Below are 21,676 nucleotides of genomic sequence, written 5' to 3'. Positions count from 1 at the left end.
CCTGGATTTGAATCCTGCTTTTACCACCTTACTAGCTGTGTCATGTTGGGCAATCACATGAGCCCTGATTCTCAGATTCCTCATCTAGAAACAGAGAGGCAGAATAGTGTAACTGTTTAGAGCACAAACTGCAGAGCTGAACTGCTGGCTTTGAATCTCAGTTCCAGCCATTCCTAGCTGTGTTATATGAATCATATGACTTAACCTCTCTGGGCTATAATTTTCTTCCTTTGTAAAACAGGGATAATAACCTCCCTATTAGGTTGTTGTGAGACTTAAAAGAATTTATGTAGCAGCTTTAGAAATGGGGGCAGTTGGGGGATGAGTTTTGCTTCTCAGGGCATATTCGGCCAGGTGGAGACAATTAGTGTCACAACTGAGGAAGCTGGGAATGATTCCAAAACTTACTGGCTAGAGACCAGAGGTACTGGTGTGACCCTGCTACACAGGACAGCCCTCTACAACACAGAATTATTTGGTCCAAAATGTCAGTAGTGCTACTTTTGAGAATCACGGATTACAACAGAAACATAAGTAAGCATTATGTAAGTTTTGGCTGCCATTATTACTTGTTATTTGGAAATAACAAATTACTCAAAATGTTATTGTTAGGAGATACATGTTTAATCTTAGCACCTAGCACTGAGCAAATGGAGAGGTATAGTGGTGGTTACTATCAGGCAAATATGTGGTTATTATCAAGGAGCCAAACAATCTTTCTATATTAGAGCAGCTCATATTTAAATAAACCCTTTAGCAATGTAAACAGTGAGTTTATTTAGAATTTTTCAAAAATGGAAAATGGATTACACATCTGTAATCTTTACCTCACATTTTTCATAATAGCTTTATTGTTTTCAAAGTACTTTTACTTCTTCATCTTCATAATCAAGCACTTATTGTTAAGTTTTTATAATAAACCAAGCTGCCCAATGGTGCCGGTGCGGTGGAAAGAACATACATGTTAGAGTTGGATAGTATCAAATTCAGATCCTGACTCTACCACATAAGTAGTCATGTAACCTAAGGCAATTCATTTTACTTCTTTCAATCTCAGTTTCTGCTTCTGTAAAATCTACCTTCTGAGGTGTTTTCACAAATTAATTGGACAAGTGTGCAGCTTGATGTAGGAATAGGTTCTGAACAGTTTTAGTTCCCATTTCCTTCCCACACCCATTCCCTCAGTGAGCCCACAGTGGTTTTGGAGAATTAGATGTACTTAATCATATCTCAGCATCTCCCTCCTCTGTCTCAAAGGGCAGGCAGACCATTGAGGGAAATAAGAGGAAACTGGGAAGAGATGTAGTGATGTGCTTTTCTAGTGCTTCTGAGAAAGAGTCCAGGATCCATATCCTCTCTAGGCCATCCTATTGGAGAGGCTCATGTGTATGTTCTTATAATAATATCTTGCCTTTTCAGGAAATAATACATCAGTATCTCACCCCATTCTTTAGAAATGAACCAAAGCTGAAATAGTGATCTTAATGAACTCCTGTACCTCTGTTATTGAGAAGGACATCCTTATTTTATTGCTTTCATCCAAGTTTAATTTATCTTTTCTGTTAATTTGCACAGAGACCATTCTGGCTTTGTATTTTGTAGGATTTTAAAACTAAATTCTCTTAGTATTATGAAGGTAACAGTGATTTACAGTGGCCTGTGTTTTTATCTGCTTTGCTGTCTTGCTATCTGGTTTCTTGAAGATACTTTTGCTATTCAGATCTATTAAAAAAGAAAAAGCAAAACTGCAGTGTTTGAAAATTAGAGTCTATTCAAGATGTTGCACATGGCTGCCAGCTTCTCCATTCCAAGATCTAGCTACTTTATTCATACCAGTTCAGAGCTACCTTTGTTTGACCAGACTATATTAGACATATTAGCAAGAACTTATCAGATCTGAGTTAAATATTAATCTCAGGTTACAAAGAAGTTTGAAGGTTTCAGTTAAAGACTATAGAAAGGTTAGTGGAAAATTGGAGACACTAAGATAGACATCAGTAGACACAACACTTTTCTATCTGAGAATGTCAAAAATGGAAAGTGTAACCAAATCAGGTTGATGACCTGTAAACAAGATAGGATTAAGAAATATCACATTTGGCAGGGGGTCTTATACTTAAAGAGACAGAAAAAAATGGAATTTTCTCCCTTCCAATAGATTAAAAGTGTGGGATTTGAGAACTTTGAAGTCTCCTCCTTCGGTACTGGTGAGTTGTCCTCTGGTGCTCTTCTCAATTCCTCTTTCTTTATTTTCTAATTTTTTAAAATTTATGTATATATTTTTATTGTTCAGATACATTTGTCTCCACCTTCCCGCCACCACCTTTTTATTTTTTAGTCACAGCATATTACCACTTTAAACCTGAACTCTGAAAAGCTTTCCCTTTCCTATCTCTTTTACCATTTCAGTCATACAAAGAGCTATTCTTCCCTCAAGATGAGACATTCTGTATCATTGATACATGTTTTAAAACTCTTCCATTTTAGATACTACATCACTGTAAAATACTCCATTTGCAAACCCATGTGATTTTACTTTTAACTTTCTTTGTAAAGTTTTTTTTTATAGTTGACAGTTATTTTAATTGGAGAATCAATATACCAGTACACTTATTGTAAATGGGCTTATGAAAATGATACTTATGTAGAATATACGATGAGCTGCCCTTGTTCTCAAAGAGTTAATAAAACTAGCTTTTACTCTACTTAGCTTCTCAAAGGTAATTGGCTTATTTCCCAGACCAAACCCCTAAGGTAAAGGTCAAGGTGCAGAGAGTGATACTAAGGTGCAGAATTGGAGCCATTTATATCTTGCCCAACCTGTAATTCTCCGGAACTCAGTGGGACTGTGATTCATCTGAGTTTTGAAATATGATTAACAGACTCCAGAAGGCCGTGTCAAATATCTTTTAATGGGGAATTGTGTGAGCGGGTACAGTAGGTGAGTCTTTAATATTTCTTGTTTTTTTAGCATCCATATTTTGTTTTGGGAGGCCCTTAATAGCACAGAGCTTTGTGATTCACATCCATGGACTCAGGCCCAGGGAATTCCTCACAGATTAATAGCAGCAACTCTTCTGTGGTTTTCACAGTAGGCCAAGGCTCATTTTTAATAGCCCATCCTCCAGGAGGAAAACAGACAAGTGAAGATAGAGTCATGGTTTCTGAACCAGCAATCCTTTTTGACAAATGGAAAAGAGAGCTTTCTTTTAGTAATAATGAGGAGATTGGGGGAAGAAAGAGAATAGGCAAGAGTAGAGCTGGAAAAATTAGGAGCCTAAAAACAGCTTTATAAAAACCTCTCAAGGTGACTCTTGAAAAAAAAAGAATGGCTAGAGGTTTAACTTGTTTCCTCTCAAGGTGGAGCTGATATTTTTAATATATTTATATATCATACATATTATATTTAAAATATTTTGTGCTTAAAATACATAAAATATATTTTATATACTTTTATAGCTTTGACATCATAAATTGCTTATATTTTTTGCTTTTCCTCTCTTGAAGCATTTTAATAACTACTCAACGATCAATAATCTTGACACTAAGTAGTGTCTGAGAGGGTCTCAGAAGTGTCACTTGCTTTTTCTTTGCTAATGTATGGAAGTAGAGCCCCCTTGTTCCCTTGACTTTGTGATCATTTATATAAGGAGAAATCACCTCTGTTTGGAGCACTGCTGTGGGGTTGATGATCCAATGGCAGCCCTTTGAGAAGAGGCAGCATGCTTTACTGTGTGCAGTTTCCTTTATGAAAAATTTTCTGTTGGCTGCTCATGGAGTGATTCCTGCCCACCTCACTACTATCCTCAAGAGCTGCATCCCATAATGCAACCTCTAGCTCATTGTTCACTCCCAGTGTAGAGAGACCTCTGGCTCTCCCTTCTTTGAAAGAATATTTTTGAAGTTATATATCCAGAAGACTTCAAGGTTTATTTTTCTATTCAGGTACATGGATAATTTCCATTAGGAAAGATGGATAAGGAGGTGCTCCTTCTCTTACAGACCCCTAAGTGACAGATGTTCTGATGACACATGATCAAATAGAGTACCTTTTTTAAAGAAACTTGTAAATGTCACCACAACTCATTGCCAGTTGAAAATCCAGAAATAACATGTAATAATATATGTTTTCTCTCCTTCTTTCTCTTTGCCCATTAAAGAAATAAAAAATAAAAACCAGGAAGAAGAGCTGGTGAGTGTTTAACCACCTAGGAGTACTTTCAATGGACCCAGAAACCATTAAAGAAGCCTGATTTTTTAATTTATTTCATTGACCAGCCCAATGAGATTTTCTAATTAAGTCAGTTTTCTCCTCCAGTATTTAATGGCCATCCTATCCCCTTATACTTTGTAGCAACAAATAACCAGTTTGGGCAGAGTGGGAGTGGGGAAGATTAGAAGAGATAGCTAATAAGCAAATTAGCTAATAATAAATAAGAGTAACTAGAATGCAGAACTTTCTTTTTCACTTGCCTTGCCTTTTGCATGCATATAAAAAACAGTCGATGTTCTGTCCTCCTGGCAACAAGACCTTCCTGACCTCATTTTACTTACTAAAATAATGACTTAACTTTCTTATTAAACAGTTTAACCTCAACTTTATTTCTGATCCTTTGCTAAATACCTTAGTAAATACTTTAGTGTGCAGTAAATACTATATACTAAATAAATACTAAATAGTAAAGTATTTGGCATTTACTGTAGTATTATAGTACTATAGTATAGTAAATATGCTAAATATTTGAGTATATTTGTCTTATAACCAGTTAAGCATTCAGCTTCCTCTAACACCACCATTGCCACCTCCTACATTTAAAAAAATAGTTTCAGTCCTTAACCTCCAATTCTCAAACTTCCTTCTGAGCCTCCATACCTCCTCTACAAAACTGAATTCTTAATATGTATGAACCAAGATAAATAGAAATATCAGCTTCATGAAGGACTGCCTTATATTCAGACAACCATGTTGTGGCTTATGACCCATTGCTGGATTATAGGGCCAATTATTTACACTTATGGCAAGTATATCCCTTCCATATATCTAAATTTTAGCAAGACCTTTAATTGCCAGTGTGACATTTAATCAGTCGTCTGATTTGTTTCAGTCATGTGACTCATGAAGTGACAGAGGATTTTTCTTCTTGGGATCCAAGAACCGTTGTTGTGAAGCAAGATGGTGGAGGTTGCACACCAGCATTGCCCCTATGTGAACTGGAAAAGGAAGAGGAAAAAGAAGACATTTTAGATCCTATGGACTTGAATTCCTGTAGTGCAACATACAGCAACTTAGGTAAGTGCAAATGTCATATAAGTAGTATTTAAACTTTGCCTTTTCATGCATTTGCCAAATGCTACATTTCCCTGGAAAGATGGTTTTATTGTCCCGTGGAGCAAAAGGTGGACAATCTAGTTACATATTTTAACTCACATAATAAAAAGTCCTTCTACGTTCTTGGCATGTACTAACCACCTGCTACCACGAGTCCTGTGACATATTCTAAGGGTGTGACATAGTTCCTACCTTGAGGGACACACCTGGAGGGAAAGAGATGAACTTGATGATTCTACTGTAAGTAGTAACAGAGATACACATGGAAGATTTTTTTTTTATAATACATAGGTAAAGGTGTCAAAAGAGGCCTTCCTAGAGAAAATTTCTGAACTGAATTAGCTGGTTGAAGAGGGAAAATAGAGTGTGCCAACCAGAGGTAACAACATGAACAAAAGAATGGGGATGTGAAACAGCTTGGTACAGGTGATACTGCAACCATTCAGTGTGGCTAAAATGAGAACTGGAGTGGTAGGCAACATCATGAATTTCAGGCTACAATAGGATTATTCATTCTAGCTCTGTGACAAATACCATTGCTATTTTAATAGGGATAGCACTGAATCTGTACATTGCTTTGGGTAGTATAGACAGTTTAACAATATTAATTCCTTCTACTCATGAACACGGTATATGCTTCCATTTACTTGTACTTCTTCAGTGTCTTGTAATTTTTTCAGCACAGGTCTTTTACCTCCTTGGTTAAATTTATTTCCAGATATTTTATTATTATTGTGATACAATTATAAATGGGATTGTTTTCTTAATTTCCCTTTCTGATAGTTTATTATTGGAATATAAAAATTCAGCCTATTTCTGAAAATTAATTTTGCATATTGCTACTTTACTGAATTCATTTACCAGTTCTAATAGTTTTAGGGTTCTCTGTATCATGTCTTTTGCAAATAATGACAATTTTACTTCTCCCTTTACAATTTGGATGCCCTTTATTTATGTTTTTTGTCTGATTGTTGTGGCTATGGACTTCCAGTGCTTGTTGAATAAGTGGAAAAGTGGATATCCTTATCTTGTTCCTGGTCTTACAGAAAATGCTTTTAGCTTTTCCCTGATAAGTAAGATGTTAGCTGTGGGTTTGTCCTTTTATGTCCTTTATTATGTTGAGGTATGCTTCCTCTATTCCAATGTTGCTGAGAGTTTTTTTAATCATAATTTGATGTTATATTTTCCAAAATGCTTTTTGTGAGTTTATTGGTTTTCTGGAGTTTCATCCTGTTCTTTCACCTGGAACCTGTTTTTTGGTCATCTCATTTTGGTTGCCTCCCTGTGTTTGTTTTTGTGTATTAGGTAGATCTAGTATGCCTTTCACTCTTGGCATGGTGGCCTTATGTAGTAGGTGTCCCATGGGGACCAGAGGCGTAGTCTTCCCAGTCTCCTGAGCTGGGTGCTCCAGGAGTGTCCCTTGTGTGGGCTGTGTGTGCCCTCTTGTTGTGGTTGAGCCTCGATTGCTGTTAGCATGTGGGTGAGATTGATCCTCATGTTCACTGGTTGTGACTGCAGCAGATAAGTTGCTGTGCAGGTGCTTACCCCACAGAACAGAGTTTATTTAAGAGATGTCTATTGCCTGCTGAGTCCGTCCTTTGGGTGTGGCATTTATGGAACTAATTGGGCATTGTGTTGGTGTGGTCAAAGCCAGCCACCACATGTGTTGGTTCTGGGGAATTGTGGGTGGGGCTCTGGTGCAGTTCCAGGTAATTTGGTACCTGTGCTTGGCCCCAGGCCACCTGGTGGTAGCTACAAAATGATCTGTGGTTGGTAGTCACCTGTGATGGGCCTGAGACACTTGGGAGAGGCTATGCTGTGAACAAACAACAGCTGTGACTAGAGCCAGGCATGGGGACACTTCGCAAGAGGTACAGGGCACACCAAGGCCAACCAGTGCTCGTTTGGGATTTGTGGACCTTTGAGAGATTTTAGGAAACTGTGCGGCATGGGCCAGGGCCAGCCACTTGGAAGGAACAGACACCGAAAGAGCTTTGGGCCCTTGCCTGTTTTGAGTGGGGCACCTTGTGTTAGCCACTTAATGGAAAACTTAGATTTGGTGCCCACTTGCACATGCACCCTGGGTTACGGGAGGCCTCACCAAAGGAATAATGGTGGCTCCCAGCCCTTTAGTCCTCTAGAGAGGTGCCTCTTCAACCATTGCCCTGCAGCAAGGTAATTCTCTTCCTTCCCACATACCCATCCCTGGCACTTTTGGAGTGCTGCCTCTTCATTGGGGCTGAGCGCAGTGAGTCTGTGCTCAGGCCCTTTAAGAGGACACCTGGATATATAGTGTTCCCCTTCTCACCTGGACAGAGTCCCTGCTGATTTTCACAGCCAGATGTTTTGGGGACTCCTGTTCCTGGCACTGGTGCTCTGGGGTGGGGATCCTGGTGTGGGCTGTGAGATCTCCACAGCCAAGATGTCCCTCCTGATTTTTAATTGCTACACATGGGTGTGGGACCAGCATGTTTTGCATCACTGGCCCTCCTACCAGTCTCAGTGAGGCTTCTTATTTACATCTTTAGTTGTAGGAGTTCAGTTCATATTCAGGTATTTCTCAAGTGTGGTTATTGTATAAGTTGTAATTTTAATGTGGTTATGGGAAGAGGTGAGCACAGCATTTCCTTAGTGCACCATCTCAACTGGAAGTGACTGGATTTGTGTTTTAGAATATCTACTCTGCAGTCTGCCATGTGAGGATGGATTAGAGGTGAAGTATTTGGTAGTAAGTAATCAGGTACTTGGATCTTCTTTCAGGACCACAGAAAGGAATGTAAAAAAGAGGTCTCAACTAAGATAGTGGGAGGAGGAACAGTGGATAGATTTAAGAGATTTAAGAGGTAAATACATAAGGCTTAGTGGCTAATTGGATATGAGTGATGTAAAGGATCTTATATACATCCCAGATTTCTGGCTTAGAGCCAGAGGACTCGAGAAAATAAGATCCCAATAACTGAAGGTCTTTGGGAGGAGGCTAACGGACCACCTCTCAGAGATTCTGTGAAGGAGAATCCTGCACTGCAAAAAAAAATGTTGAAGTGAATTAACCTCTAAGGTGCCCACCAATGCAAAGATTCTTTAATTTTCTAATCTTTATTCTTCTATCTTGAATGCCAAGCAACTTCTGATCTGTCTCCCTCCCTTGAGTGTCACAAAGTGTCCTTCCTTCTGAAAAGCAAAGCTTGGGGCTGGGTTAGGGTTTCTCAGTGCTTCCTTTCCATGGAGTCAGGAGAGATGAGTTGCCTAACCTGGATTACCACATGCACAGCACTGGCAAGATTCTTAGGGCCCGCTGACCAATTCTTACACCTGTTTGGAAATCAGTGAAGAAGGCATATAATATCAAAGCCTTCTTCTACTAGTTTGTCATCTCCTTTCTTCTTTGTCTTTTTCCTCTATCAGGTATTGTAAAGAAAAATCATTCTAAGATTAGGTGGTGTATGTGGAAATAAAGCAGTCCTTAGGGAGGTCAAAAGATTGAGGTAATGCTGTAGAACAGTGTCGTTTTGGGACACTCAAACATAATAACCCCAGTACAGTTGAAGATATATTCTGTAAGGACAAGACTTTCATGCTAAGTTCTAGAAGCCTTATATGATTTTTGAGTAGGGAAAGAGCATATTATAGTTTACCCAAGCAACCATCTTGGATACCATTTTCCAGTTGAAATAGATTTTATAGTCAAGCATCTTATTGAACTTATTTTATGAGGCATATTATAAGATCTAAAATGTATTGTTTATTTACTGTATATCATCAGACAGCATAATATATCAGGAATTCTATTTCAGACATTCTTACTGCACCAGAGTTTTGTTTGATGATGTCCTTGGTAAAACATATACTAATTTTTGCTGATTGTGTGGTATCTTATGGCCCGCTTCTTAAAAACTTATCTATTAGCCAACATCAGTTAAAGTTAATTATTTTACTGTCTTCTCAGTTATGTAAATAATTAGAAAAAAACATAGAGCATTACTTCCATTAACATTCCAAGAGCTTTACATATTTTAACTCATTTAATCCTCACAGTAACCTTAGGAATCATTATCCTCATTTTTCAGATGAGGAAAGTGAGTCAGAGTGCCATGTCCAAAATCACAGAACCAATAATGATTGAACCAAAATTGGAACCCAATCAATCTTAACCACTAGGCTCTAATGATTGAAACCACCAAATTCTTGTAAAATATTGAAGGACTGAAGCTATCTCCCTGCTGCAATATCCCTTTTTTTTAAGTCACCAATTTTGAGACACAAAATTTAAGACTTAAAAAATAAAGGTTATGATTACTTAGAATACCAAAACCCTATGTCATAGATGTACCATCAGAAAAATAGCTTTCTTTCTACCTATAGCTTTACTTTTAAAGGTATGTGGTGCTCATAAAATGTTACCTGGTTTTCCTTAAGTGAAAGCAGTGTAGTATATCGTAGGTAAAAGACAGGTTTGGAAAATCACACAAATTTGGTTCAAATGATAGCTATGTCACTGCCTGCCTCCATGGTTGTGGGTCAGCTAGTTGCTATTCCTCAGTTTTAGTTTTCCCATCTGCTTTGTAGGGCTGATGGTGACAGAACTATCTGGCACATAGAAGTGCTTAATAATTGTGAAGTTGTTTTATTTCTCCCCTAAAATACATTATTGCTTTTTCTTCTTAAATATGTTTGATGTGCCAGTCCTAAAATGTAAAATAAAGTAGAATTAATTTAAAATGCTTAGTAGAAACATTGAATAAACAGAATAACAGGGTATAAACCCAGAAAGTTGTTGGGCTTCCTGCACAATTCTTCTTTTCTTTTTTTAAAACTTGTTCAATTACAATTTTCTTCATTTCCCTCCCATTACTCTCCCCTGCCCTACACATCCCCTACCCCTACCCCCCACATTCAGTCCTCCCACTCCCTCTTTGGCTTTTTCCATGAGTCTTTTATACACGTTCCTTAACTTGACCCTTCCCCTTCTTTCCCCCATTATCCCCCTCCCCAAACCCCTCTGGTTACGGTCAGCTTGTTCTTTATTTCCAAGTCTCTGCTTATATTTTGTTCATTTGTTTGTTTTGTTGATTAGGTTCCACAGATAGGTGAGATCATGTGGTATTTGTCTTTCACAGCCTGGGTTATTTCACCTAGCATGATACTCTCTGGTTCCATCCATGCTGTTGCAAAGAGTAGGAGCTCCTTACTTTTCTGCTGTGTAGTATTCCACTGCATAAATGCACCACAGTTTTTTGGTCCACTCATTTACTGATGGACACTGAGGCTGTTTCTAGCACTTGGCTATTGTAAATAGTCCTGCTATGAATATTAGGGTGCAAAGGTTCTTTTGAATTGGTGTTTGAGGATTCTTAGGGTATATTCACAGCAGTGGAATTGCTGAGTCAAAAGGCAGTTCCATTGTTAGTTTTTTGAGGAAATTCCATACTGTTTTCCACAGTGGTTGCACCAATCTGCATTCCCACCAACAGTGCACTAGGGTTCCCTTTTCTCCACAGCCCCGTCAGCGCTTGTCGTTTGTTGATTTGTGTTTGATGACCATTTTGAATGGTGTGAAGTGATTATCTCATTGTGGTTTTAATTTGCGTCTTTCTGATGGCTAGTGATGCTGAGCATCCTTTCATATGTCTCTGGGCCCTCAGTAAGTCCTCTTTACAGAAGTTTCTGTTCAGATCCTTTGCCCATTTTTTAATTAGATTTTTTTTTTTTTTTTTTTGTCTTCCTGGAGTGGCGTCATATAAGTTCTTTACATATTTTGGAGATCAAACCCTTTTCTGTTGTATCATTGGCAAATATGCCTTCCCATACGATTGGTTACCTTTTCATTTTGCTGATGTTTTCTTTAGCTGTGCAGAAGCTTTTTTATTTGATGTAGTCCCATTTGTTTACTCTTTCCTTTATATCCCTTGCCCTAGGGGACGTATTGGTGAAAATATTGCAGCATAGGATATCTGAGAGTTTCCTGCCTATGTTCTCCTCTAGGACTTTTATGGTGTCAAGACTTAACATTTAAGTCTTTTATCCATCTTGAGTTTATTATTGTGTATGGTACATGTTGTGTTGGTGGTCTGGTTTCATTTTTTTCCATGTAGCTGTCCAGATCTCCCAACACCATTTACTGAAGAGGCTATTTTTGCTCTATTTTATGTTCCTGCCCCTTTGCCTAATATTAATTGATGCTAGAGACATAAGTTTATTTCTGGGCTCTCTATTTTGTTCCATTGATCTATGTGTCTGTTCTTACCAGACTGTTTTGGTTACAGTGACTTTGTGATATAGTTTGATGTCAGGTCTTGTGATCCCTCCTACTCTGTTCTTCATCCTCAAAATTGCTGCTGCTATTCGGGGTTGTTTACGGTTCCACATACATTTTTGAAATGTTTGTTCTCTACCTGTGAAATGTGTCATTGGTATTTTAATAGGGATTGCATTGAATCAATAGATTTGTTTGGGTAGTATGGACATTTTGACGATGTTAAATCTTCCACTGCATGAACACAGTATATGCTTCCATTTATTTGTGTCTTCCTTAATTTTGTTCTTCAGTCTTGTGTAGTTTTCTGAGTACAGCTCTTTTAGCGCCTTGGTTGGCTTTATTCCTAGGTTTTTGTTTTTCTTGTTGCTATAACAAATGGGATTTTACTCCTGATTACTGTTTCTGATATTTTGTTATTGGTGTACAAAAATGCCTTTGATTTCTGAATATTGGCTTTGTATCCTGCTGTTTTGCCAAATTCACTTATTAGGTCAAGTAGTTTTTTGGAGGAGTCTATAGGGTTTTCTATGTACACTATCATGTCATCTGCAAAGAATGATAGTTTTTCTTCCTCCTTTCCAATTTGGATGCCTTTTTTTTTTTTTTCTTGTCTGACCGCTGTAGCTAGGACTTCTAGTACTATGTTGAATGGAAGTGGTGAAAGCAGACATCCTCGTCTTGTTCCCGATCTGACTGGGAAAGCTTTTAGTTTTTGCCCATTGAGTATGATGTTGGCTGTAGGTTTTTCCTATATGGCCTTTATTATGTTGAGGTATGCCCCCTTTATTCTTATTTTGCTGAGTGTTTTTATCATAAATAGTTGCTGTACCTTATCAAATGCTTTTTCCACATCTGTTGATATGATCATGTGACTTTTGTCTTTCCTTTTGTTTATGTGATGTATTACATTTATTGATTTGCGAATTTTGTACTATCCTTGCATCCCTGGGATGAATCCCACTTGATCATGGTGCATGATCTTTTTAATGTATTGCCGGATGCGGTTTGCCAATATTTTATGAGGATTTCAACATCTATGTTCATCAATGATACTGAACTGTAGTTTTCTTTCTTTCTTGTGTCTTTATATGGCTTTGGAATTAGGATAATGCTGCCCTCATAAAAAGAGTTTGGGAGTCTTCCTTCTTCTTGGATTTTTTTGGAATAGTCTTAAGAAGGATAGGGGTTAGCTCTTCCTATAATTTTTGTAAAATTCTTCTGTGATACCATCCAGCCCAGGGCTTTGTGTGCCAGGACTTTTTTTATTACTGCTTCAGTTTCATCAGCTGTTATCAGTCTGTTCAGGCTTTCTGCTTCTTCTTGATTAGTTTTGGAAGATTATGTGTTTCTAGGAATTTGTCCATGTCACCCAGGTTTTCAAATTTCTTGGCATATAGTTGTTCGTAGTAATTTCTTAACAGTCCTTTGTATTTCCGTGATATCAGTTAAAATCTCTTCTTTTTCATTTCTGATATTATTTATTTGGATCCTCTCTCTTTTTTTTCCTGATGAGTCTAGTTAAAGGCTTGTTGATTTTGTTTATCTTTTCAAAGAACCAGGTCCTTGATTTGTTGATCCTGTGAGTTGTTCTTTTAGTCTCTATGTCTTTTAATTCTGCTCTGATCTTGATTAATTACTTCCTTCTACTTGCTCTGGGCTTTTTTCATTGTTTTCCTCCAGTTCTTTTAGATGGAGGGTTATGTTGTTTATTTGAAATGTTTTTATCTTTTTTAGGTAGGCCTGTATTATCATGAACGTCCATCTCAGGACTGCCTTCTCTGTGTCCCATAGGTATTAGACTGTTGTGTGTTCATTTTCTTTTTTTATCTAGTAACTTTTTTATTTCTTCCTTGATCTTATTATTTACCCATTCATTGCTTAATAGCATGCCATTCAGTCTCCATGACATTGAGTGTTTTTGAGTTGTTTCTTTGAGGTTGGTTTTTAGTTTCAAGCCCTTGTGGTCCAAGAAAATGCTTGCTATGATTTCAATTTTCTTGAATTTGTTGAAGCTGTTTTTATGTCCTGTCATGTGGCCTGTCTTTGAAAATATTCCATGTGTATTTGAAAAGACTGTGTTTTGCTTCTTTTGTATGAAGGGTCCCATATATATCAGTTAAGTCCTTTTGATCTAGTGTGTCGTTCAGTGCCACAATGACCTGGTTGATTCTTTGTTTGGAACATCTATCCATTGTTTACAGTGGGGTGTTAAAATCCCCTACTTTCAGTGTGTTGCTGTCTATATCTTCTTTGGAGTCCTCCAAGATTTTCCTTATATGTATGTTTGAGTGCTCCTATGTTGGGTGCATATAGGTTTACAATGTTTATGTCTTTCTGATGGATTCTTCACTTGAGTATTGTAAAGTATCCTTCTGTGTCTCTTCTTATGGCCTATGTTTTGATATCTATTTTGTCTGATATAAGTATTGCTACTGCACCTTTTTTTTCCTGTCCATTTGCTTGGAATATTTTTTTTCCAACCTTTCACTTTCAGCCTGTGTAGGATTTTGCGCTGAGATGGGTCTCTTGTAGGCATCATATGAGTGGGTCGTGTTTTCTTATCCATTCAGCTACACTATGTCTTTTGATTGGAGCATTTAATCCACTAACATTTAAGGTAATTATTGATAGGTACTTATTCATTTCCACTTTCCCCCTTTGTACGTGTGTTCCTCTTTCTCTCACTCAATACCTTCATCTTCTTAAAGCAGTCCCTTTAGCATATCTTGCAGTGCTTATTTGGTGGAGGTGAGCCTTCTTTTGTCTGGGAAACTCCTTATTTCACATTTCATTTTAAATGACAGCCTTGCTCAGTAGAGTAATCTTGGTTGCATGCCTTTGCTTTTCATTACTTGGAATATTTCTTGCTATTCCCTCTGGCTTTTAGTGTTTCTGTTGAGATTTCAGCTACTAGCCTTATTGGAGCTCCCTTGTATGTTACTATCTGTTTCGGCCTTTTTGCTTAAGATTATCTCTTTGTTTATAAAATTTGACATTTTAATTGTGATGTGTGTCTTGGAGTAGGCCTCTTGGTCCATCTTGATTAGGACCTTCTGTGCTTCCTAAACTTGGATAGCTTTTCCCCTCTCCAGAATAGGGAGGTTTTCTGTCATTATTTTTTCACACAAGTTTCTCTCCCTTTCTACTCTTCTTCTCCTTGTATTATGAGGATTTGAATGTGATTACATTTCATGTTGTCTGAAGTTCCCTTAAGCTATCCTCATACTTTTTGAGTGTGTTTTTAATGCAGCTGCTCTCCCTGGGGATTTCTTTCTACCTTGTCTTCTAGCTCAGTGATTCAGTACTCTGCTTCATCAAGACTGCTTGTGATTACTTCTCGTGTATTTTTTTATTTCAAATATTGTATTTTCACTTCTTCCTGTTTCTTGTTTATAGTTTGTATTTCCTTTTTCATGCTGTTTTAGTTCCCACTCAGTTCCTTGTAGTTGTCACTGAGTTCCTTGAGCATCCTTATAACCATTTTTTTGAATTCTGTATCCGATAGTTTGCTTGCCTCAATTTTATTTTTCTCTTCTCCTGGGGATTCTTCTCTTCTTTTCTAGTAGAAGCTCTTTCTTTGTCTCCCAATTTTAGGTGACTTTTTGTTTATTTATTTCTCCATCTCTGGATTTTCTGCTTTGCCAGCTCTCTTTGCTGGGTGGACTTCACTGGTAGGAATTCTGTGGGACTCAGTTGTGCAGTCTCTTTGATCTCCTTGTCTAGATGCTCTACATTTGCCCTTTCTTCCCTTCGTGTGGGCCCTCTTGTTGGGCTGTACTTGTTGGTGGCTTCTCCCCTCCAGTGGGCTTACTGGTATTCACATCTCCCACCTTGTCTTGTATGCTGTTGTGCAGGTATTGGATAACAAAGTAATATTACTAGATAACCAAATTTGGCCATCAAAAGAACCCTGGTACCATATGAGTAATCTCAGCCTCAGTTGAACAAAGGTCAGTAAAAGTGAGGAGAGATTATGGATATTACAATATATGACAACAGGAATATCAAATGACTAAAAGAGGGGTAAATGTTATTGAGTGGTAAGATGGAAGAGAATTGATAAGAGTAGGGATAGAATCAAGATGAAGAAAAGGAGAGACAAAAAAAAAGGGAGAGACAAAATTTCAAAAGTAAGTAAAACATGAAAGGGCAATGGGAACACTGAGTTAAGAAATGGGAACTGTATACTATGAGGTTTGAAGTAAAATGGAAGAGGTAATTAATTAATTAATGGGAGCAAAATTGCAGAAAAACCACAGCAAGGTGGATAGAAACAGCAGCTGAAAGAAGTTTAATAAAGGTGCAACAAGAGTAAGAATACTGTAGAAAAGTGAAAAGTGAATATGACATGTGTACCATAAAGAAGAATGATTTTGATAGGATGGAGGAAGCAACCAATAAGGGCAAGGAGTAAAGCCCAGGTTGATATAGTGGGGTGGGGGGAAGAAAAGGAATACAAAAAAAAAAAAAAAGAAATAAAATCCCTCACTCAACTGATCATGGCCAGGGGAAAGGCAAAATGGAGTAAGAAAAGGGGAGAGTGTACTATGGGATTTAAAGTACAAACAAATAGGAGTTCTTTTGGAGAAGTACAGCAATGACGGTGGTATTTTGCCCAACTAGCCACTGTTTGTAAAACGTGGGAAAAACATAAGACTCTTATAAGAGGGGCAAATGAATGTGAGCTAACTTAAGAAAGAAGAGCACATAGTGAGCTTAGATGGAGGAGAAATAGTGAGAGTAAGGGATAGAAACTTGGTAGTGTGAGAAAAAATAAAGTTTACCACAACAGTAATAAAGCTCAGGAAGGAGGTGAAATGGATAAGACCAGGGAAGGGTGCTCTGTGGGATTTGGAGTCACAATAACATAATAAAAATGTATATAATCTAAATAAAAAGTAAAGGAGCAAGAGTAGTGAGTTATTTGGAACATGAGTGAAGTGAAAGAAGAAAAATGAAAATGCAATATGAGAGAAAAACAAAACAAACAAAAAAAACCCTAAATAAATGAAAAGAAAACAGAAATTAAAAAAAAAAAACATGGAAGTTCTGGTGAAGAGCAAGGTGAAATTTGTCTCAGCTGTTGATGCTCAACTTTTGACTTCTTTCTGGATCTGTGTCAGGTTTTGTCTGAGCTCCAGGTCTTACTGCCTTACTCTGGGAAAAGAAAGGAAAGAAACAAACAAACAAAAAAAGACCCCTGCTGGTCTTTTGGTTTGTTAGGCCTGCCTGGCAGGTTTTGCAGATCTTCTCAGCTCCTGCAGGTGGTGGGGGATTGGACTGCATTTTTCCTTTCCTGTGGCTGGGCAAGGAAGGGAGCTTGGTCTGGGCTACAGTAATCGCAGGTGGCCCATTTCCAGCCCACGCCCTCAGAGCACTGTGTAGCCCTCACTCTCCACTCTGCGCAGTTGCACCAGGCTGGTGCCAATAAACCACCTTGCTTTATACCCCTTTGATCAATCTGTGAGGTGCATTGAGCAGGAGCAAATTATGCCCATAGTCCTCCCACCTGATGGCCAGGCCCCTTCCCAGCCCTTACCGGTCCCTTCCCAGTGTGCATCAGTTCCCCTTTAGAAAAAGTTCTTTTTGGGTGCTGCCTCTGCTCCAAGCCACTGCCCAGCTTTCCACACACTCCAACTCAGGCAAGTCCAGAGTCTATCTCAGACATCGCCAGTCACGGCCCACCTCTCCTCCCAGCTCCTCCAGGATCCCCCACACTCTGGTACTGTCCTGGTGGCAACCGCCCAGGTGCACAGCCAGCTGTGTGTGTGCCTGCGTGCCTCTCCTCCCCACCCCCACCGGCTTCTTTGCTCGTTGAAGTCTCTCCTGGCACAGGTCTGCCATTTGCCCTTCCTGGGAGGGGACGGAGCCACTAGGCTCCTATCACTGATCCTGCTCTCCTCCGATGTTTTCCCTGAGGCAAAGGGTCATTTCTGGCACCACATTCAGGGACTTTCCCCAATGAGGGACCCCTTCCCCATCTGCCTATAACTTCCTTACCGCCCATTTTGAAGAGTCCTCTGCACCCTTATGCTTCCAAACTTCACATCAGCTATGATTCTGTTGGCTGCACACTTTGTCTTCTGGAAGATCAGCTAAGTGCCCCAGTAGGGTGCATGAGCAAATGAGGTCAGCTCCCACCTATGTCACCACTATCTTCTCCCCTCCTGCACAATTATTGACTGAGGGTGTGAAACATGATACAGGTTACAGAACTCCAGGGGCCAGAGGAGAGATGACAAATAAGAGCAATGAAGCTGGCAGATCTAGTCCCCAAAGTCTACTGATGATAGCAAAACAAAGGATCACTGGATTTGTCTTGTGGTTCCTATTTCTTAGTTCTGACAATTATTCAGTTAAAAGAAAAGAAAAACCTCCACTGGAATATGCCTGATTACCCTACTTCAGAATATTTCATAAACCTCTCCCCTGAGACAGTCTTATTACTGCAGTGTGGTTTAATAAGAGCTGTTGTGATTCAGCCTTTCCCACAAAAGGCTGCTGACTGATCCCTTTTTTCTTGTTCTTAAAAATAAACAAAGCAAACTGTATTGTTTATAACTGGATTATTATATTCTAGAGCTGCACTAATATGGTCAGTAACCACTAGCCACATCTTGTTACTTACATTTAAATTTATTAAAATATAATTAAAAATTTAGTTCCTCAATCTCATTAGCAACACTTTAGTAACTTTGTGTGGCTAGTAGCTACTGTATTGGACATGCAGATACAGAACATTTTTATCATCACAGACTATTCCATTGGGCAGTACTGCTTAAGGAATCAGTTATTTTTAAGGGATTTACATTTTCTTATGTGGGCACAGAAGTCCTTCTGGTCTTTATGCAGCTTCAGAAGTACTTTAGAAGGTTGCCTCTTACAGAATGATTGTTTCACTCTGGGTAATGGTGGTATGAAATTACTGAACATACTCTCATCTATAACATCTTTATCTACCCCACACTGAATTTATCAGGGTATCTGCCACCTAAAATGATTTCCCAAAGAAGTGATAGAATGTTTTTTTAAATTAGATTTTCACATTTTCCCCATGTTTCTTATGTCTGTGTCAAAATATCTAGGAATATTGCTAATTTTTTATGTGGCACACCTGACTGCTTTATCAGCTTGCTAATTAGTAACTTGCAATGACTCTACTCTGTTGGAAATAAGTTGGCGTTAACTCTCCCTCACTCTGTAACTGAGTACTCTGTATGTTGCTTTTTATAAAGAACTATCAAGTCTCCCTATAGTCAACAGATTTTTGGCTTGCTCCTTTTTCTGTATGCCTGCTAACCTAGCCCCTTATCTAAAACATGCAGTAGGTGCTAAGAACATGTTTGAATGAATGAGCCAAAGCTGATTTTTGCATTTAACTTTGTAAGCTTAATTCCAGGTTAGGGAAATCAAGCTTTCCTCAGCAAAGTTCATGTAGGAAAATTTCATGTCCCAGGTATGTGTTCTGTTAATCACCTGGCTTTTTTTCCCTAATATGAGGCTTACTCCAAGGGTTTCCTAATTACGGAGTTTTAGAAGCTCTGCCTCAGTTTTCTTTTTGCACATTCACATTTCTCATCCTATCTACCTGGAACATCTTCTTAAGGCTGCTCGCTTCAAACACTGAAAGAAAACATCTGACAGTCTTCTGTCTCTAGCATGTCCTTTGACAGTGTACTGATTGTTAGTGTTCAATTTCAAGAGTGGATATACTTAAAAGAATGTCATTACATTGCTGACCTTGATGTTGGAATAGCATCATTACAAATAGCAGCTTTAAAAAATCATTCTGAAGACTGCAGTACCCTTTGTTCTTTTTCTCAACCAGTAATCATTGAGGAACTTCTGTGGGCCAGACTTTATCCCATACAATGTGAAGTTAATGATTTGAACCAAAGATTAAAGAATTGCATATTATTAGATTATCTGGGTGTTTAAAAAAAAACTGAGATTGATAGCTTTGAACATTTGTTTTAGCATTTGTTGTAATTTCAAAAAATGTAATTGTGTCTATTTAAGAAGAAACCATGGTCCTCATCTTTTAAATTAGTTGCATTCAGATTTAAAAATATTTTTCCGTATACTGGAATTAGTTGGCAGAGTACAATATTCAAATTATACAGATAACTTACCCCCAAATAAATAATGTCTGTTTTTAGAGAGGATTTCACTAATGAGATCTTATAAAAACTGAGTCTACCAGCTGCTACACCACTGTCATTCTTTAAAGTAGTTTGTGTAGCCCTTTGTTTGAGCCTAAAGTGGTTTTTGGAGCTCAGTTTTGTTTTGCTTTTTGGCATGAAGTTGATGTCCCCTGTGGTTTCCCAATTGGTGCTTACATTTGACTGTGGTGGGTCCCAGCACAGTAATAATGCCCAGGTAGATTAGGGCCCTTCCTTCAACGCTGATGATACCTGCTGCCAGGAATTGATAAAGTGAGCCAGGGAGAGGCTACTCACCTGACCAGGCTGGTGCACAGTGGTGTTGTGTGGTATCTTTATTTGTAAACTCCAGTATTATTTCCCAGTTTCAAGATGATCATGTCTTCTTTTAAGTCCTCCTTTTCCCCACTCTCATCTGTATCCCACTGTCACAAGCCCTGGGAAAAAATAGGGATGAAGATTGAAATTGCAGTTGAAATAGAAAGATATATTCTATTTATTTTGTCTTTAATACTTTCATTCAGCAAACATTTTTTGAACACTGACTACCTGCTGGGAACCATGTGAGACTCTGGAAATAGCATTGCTGTCTTCAAGGACTCCTGGTCTTTGGGAAAGACAGACATGGGGATAGACTCTAAGGAACCCATGTGATAAATGCTTGTGATACAGATATGTAAAGGTTTCATGAAAGCCTCTGCCTGGAGGAGTCTACGAGAGGGTCACTAAAGTTTTGAGCAGAGTTTGAAAAAGAGCAGTTGTTTGCCAGCTAACAAGCAAGGGATGGCATTCCAGGTAGAGGAAAGAGTATGCACAAAAGAGTTTGATAGAGAAGTGAATGTTCAATTAACTACAGGTAATTGATTCAGGGTAGTTTAAGTACAGAACAAATGGGGCAAGAGTGGAGAAAATGAGACAGAGTGGAGAAGCAAGGCATGTATATATCACAATAAGTATGTCTTACCTATAGGAAATGGAGAGCCACTGAAGAATTGCCATCTGTGATCTTGATCATGTGCCATAAAAGATTTTTAAAAGATCGTTCTGGGTACCTACGGGATAATTGGAGGTAGGGAAACAAACCAGGGGCCCATGATATTCCTGTCTTTTTGGAATAAAGAGCTAATTGTACTCATTAGCATACTGCTCCTGTTCAAATGGGTCATTGTTAACTGTCTTTAATCCCTGGCACCCTAAGATTGTAATAATTGTCGGGTCTTAAGGCAGACATTTGTTGTGACTTGTCCCTAGTGTGTCTTCAGTAATAATATCTTCTAGTAGGCCTCTATGATGTAGTTATTTTGAGTTTTTCAATATGCTATCATCTTTAAAATGTTCATCTTTAGAAATAATGTTTTTCTTATTAACTATCTATTTATTAAACCAGTCTTGTAAGTTTTAGGAGCCCCCTATTAATTATTTCCCTTCCGAGGTGTTTTAAATACTCTTTTGGCTTCTTTGAAGTAAATTCATTAAATTATTCCCTTTTAATACAGTTTTCATTGTTTCTTTTCAGAAGGTGATATAGGGCCTTATCTGTATGTCCAAAGACCTTTTTAAGTGAGGAGAAAGTAAAGTGGTAGAATTTAGAGGCTCAAAAAGAGAAGAAAGTAAGGTTTGAGTATGGTTTAGTCAAATACATTTGTCCCAAAGAACTTTTTTAGTCTGTCGCAAAGCAAATTTAAAACACAGTCTAGTTTTTTCTTTTCAGAGAGCTGATATGCCACGAAAATATAGAATACGAGATGTTAAATCAGGCCTGCTTAAAACCAAGCTTGAGAGAAATGTACAGGATTAAAAGTATAAAATAAAAACAGCTAAAATACCAAGCTTTTAAAACACTGACCCAGATGATTGGAATTCAGTTAGTAGAACTTGTCTTTCTTGGAGGGGAAAAAATAAAAGCACAAATCATTTTTAGGCTTTGGA

The 21,676-nt window shown here is 38.2% G+C and overlaps 1 protein-coding gene across 7 annotated transcripts in view; it reads left to right on the top strand.

The window, feature by feature from the left end:
• PEAK1 (pseudopodium enriched atypical kinase 1) overlaps nucleotides 1–21,676 on the top strand; it is a 241,051-nt gene that overhangs the window by 171,375 nt on the left and 48,000 nt on the right. For all 7 annotated transcript variants that reach the window (XM_054592027.1, XM_054592026.1, XM_054592031.1 and 4 more), the window contains one exon: nucleotides 5,106–5,290. In XM_054592027.1, the coding sequence (XP_054448002.1) occupies nucleotides 5,106–5,290 (185 nt within the window). The remainder of the gene's footprint in view (nucleotides 1–5,105; nucleotides 5,291–21,676) is intronic.

This window comes from Pteronotus mesoamericanus, unplaced genomic scaffold (assembly GCF_021234165.1).
Source record: "Pteronotus mesoamericanus isolate MK-2021 breed Mesoamerican mustached bat unplaced genomic scaffold, CSHL_Meso_final scaffold_31, whole genome shotgun sequence".
Lineage (NCBI taxonomy): Eukaryota > Metazoa > Chordata > Mammalia > Chiroptera > Mormoopidae > Pteronotus > Pteronotus mesoamericanus.
This window is presented reverse-complemented; position numbering and strand designations above follow the sequence as displayed.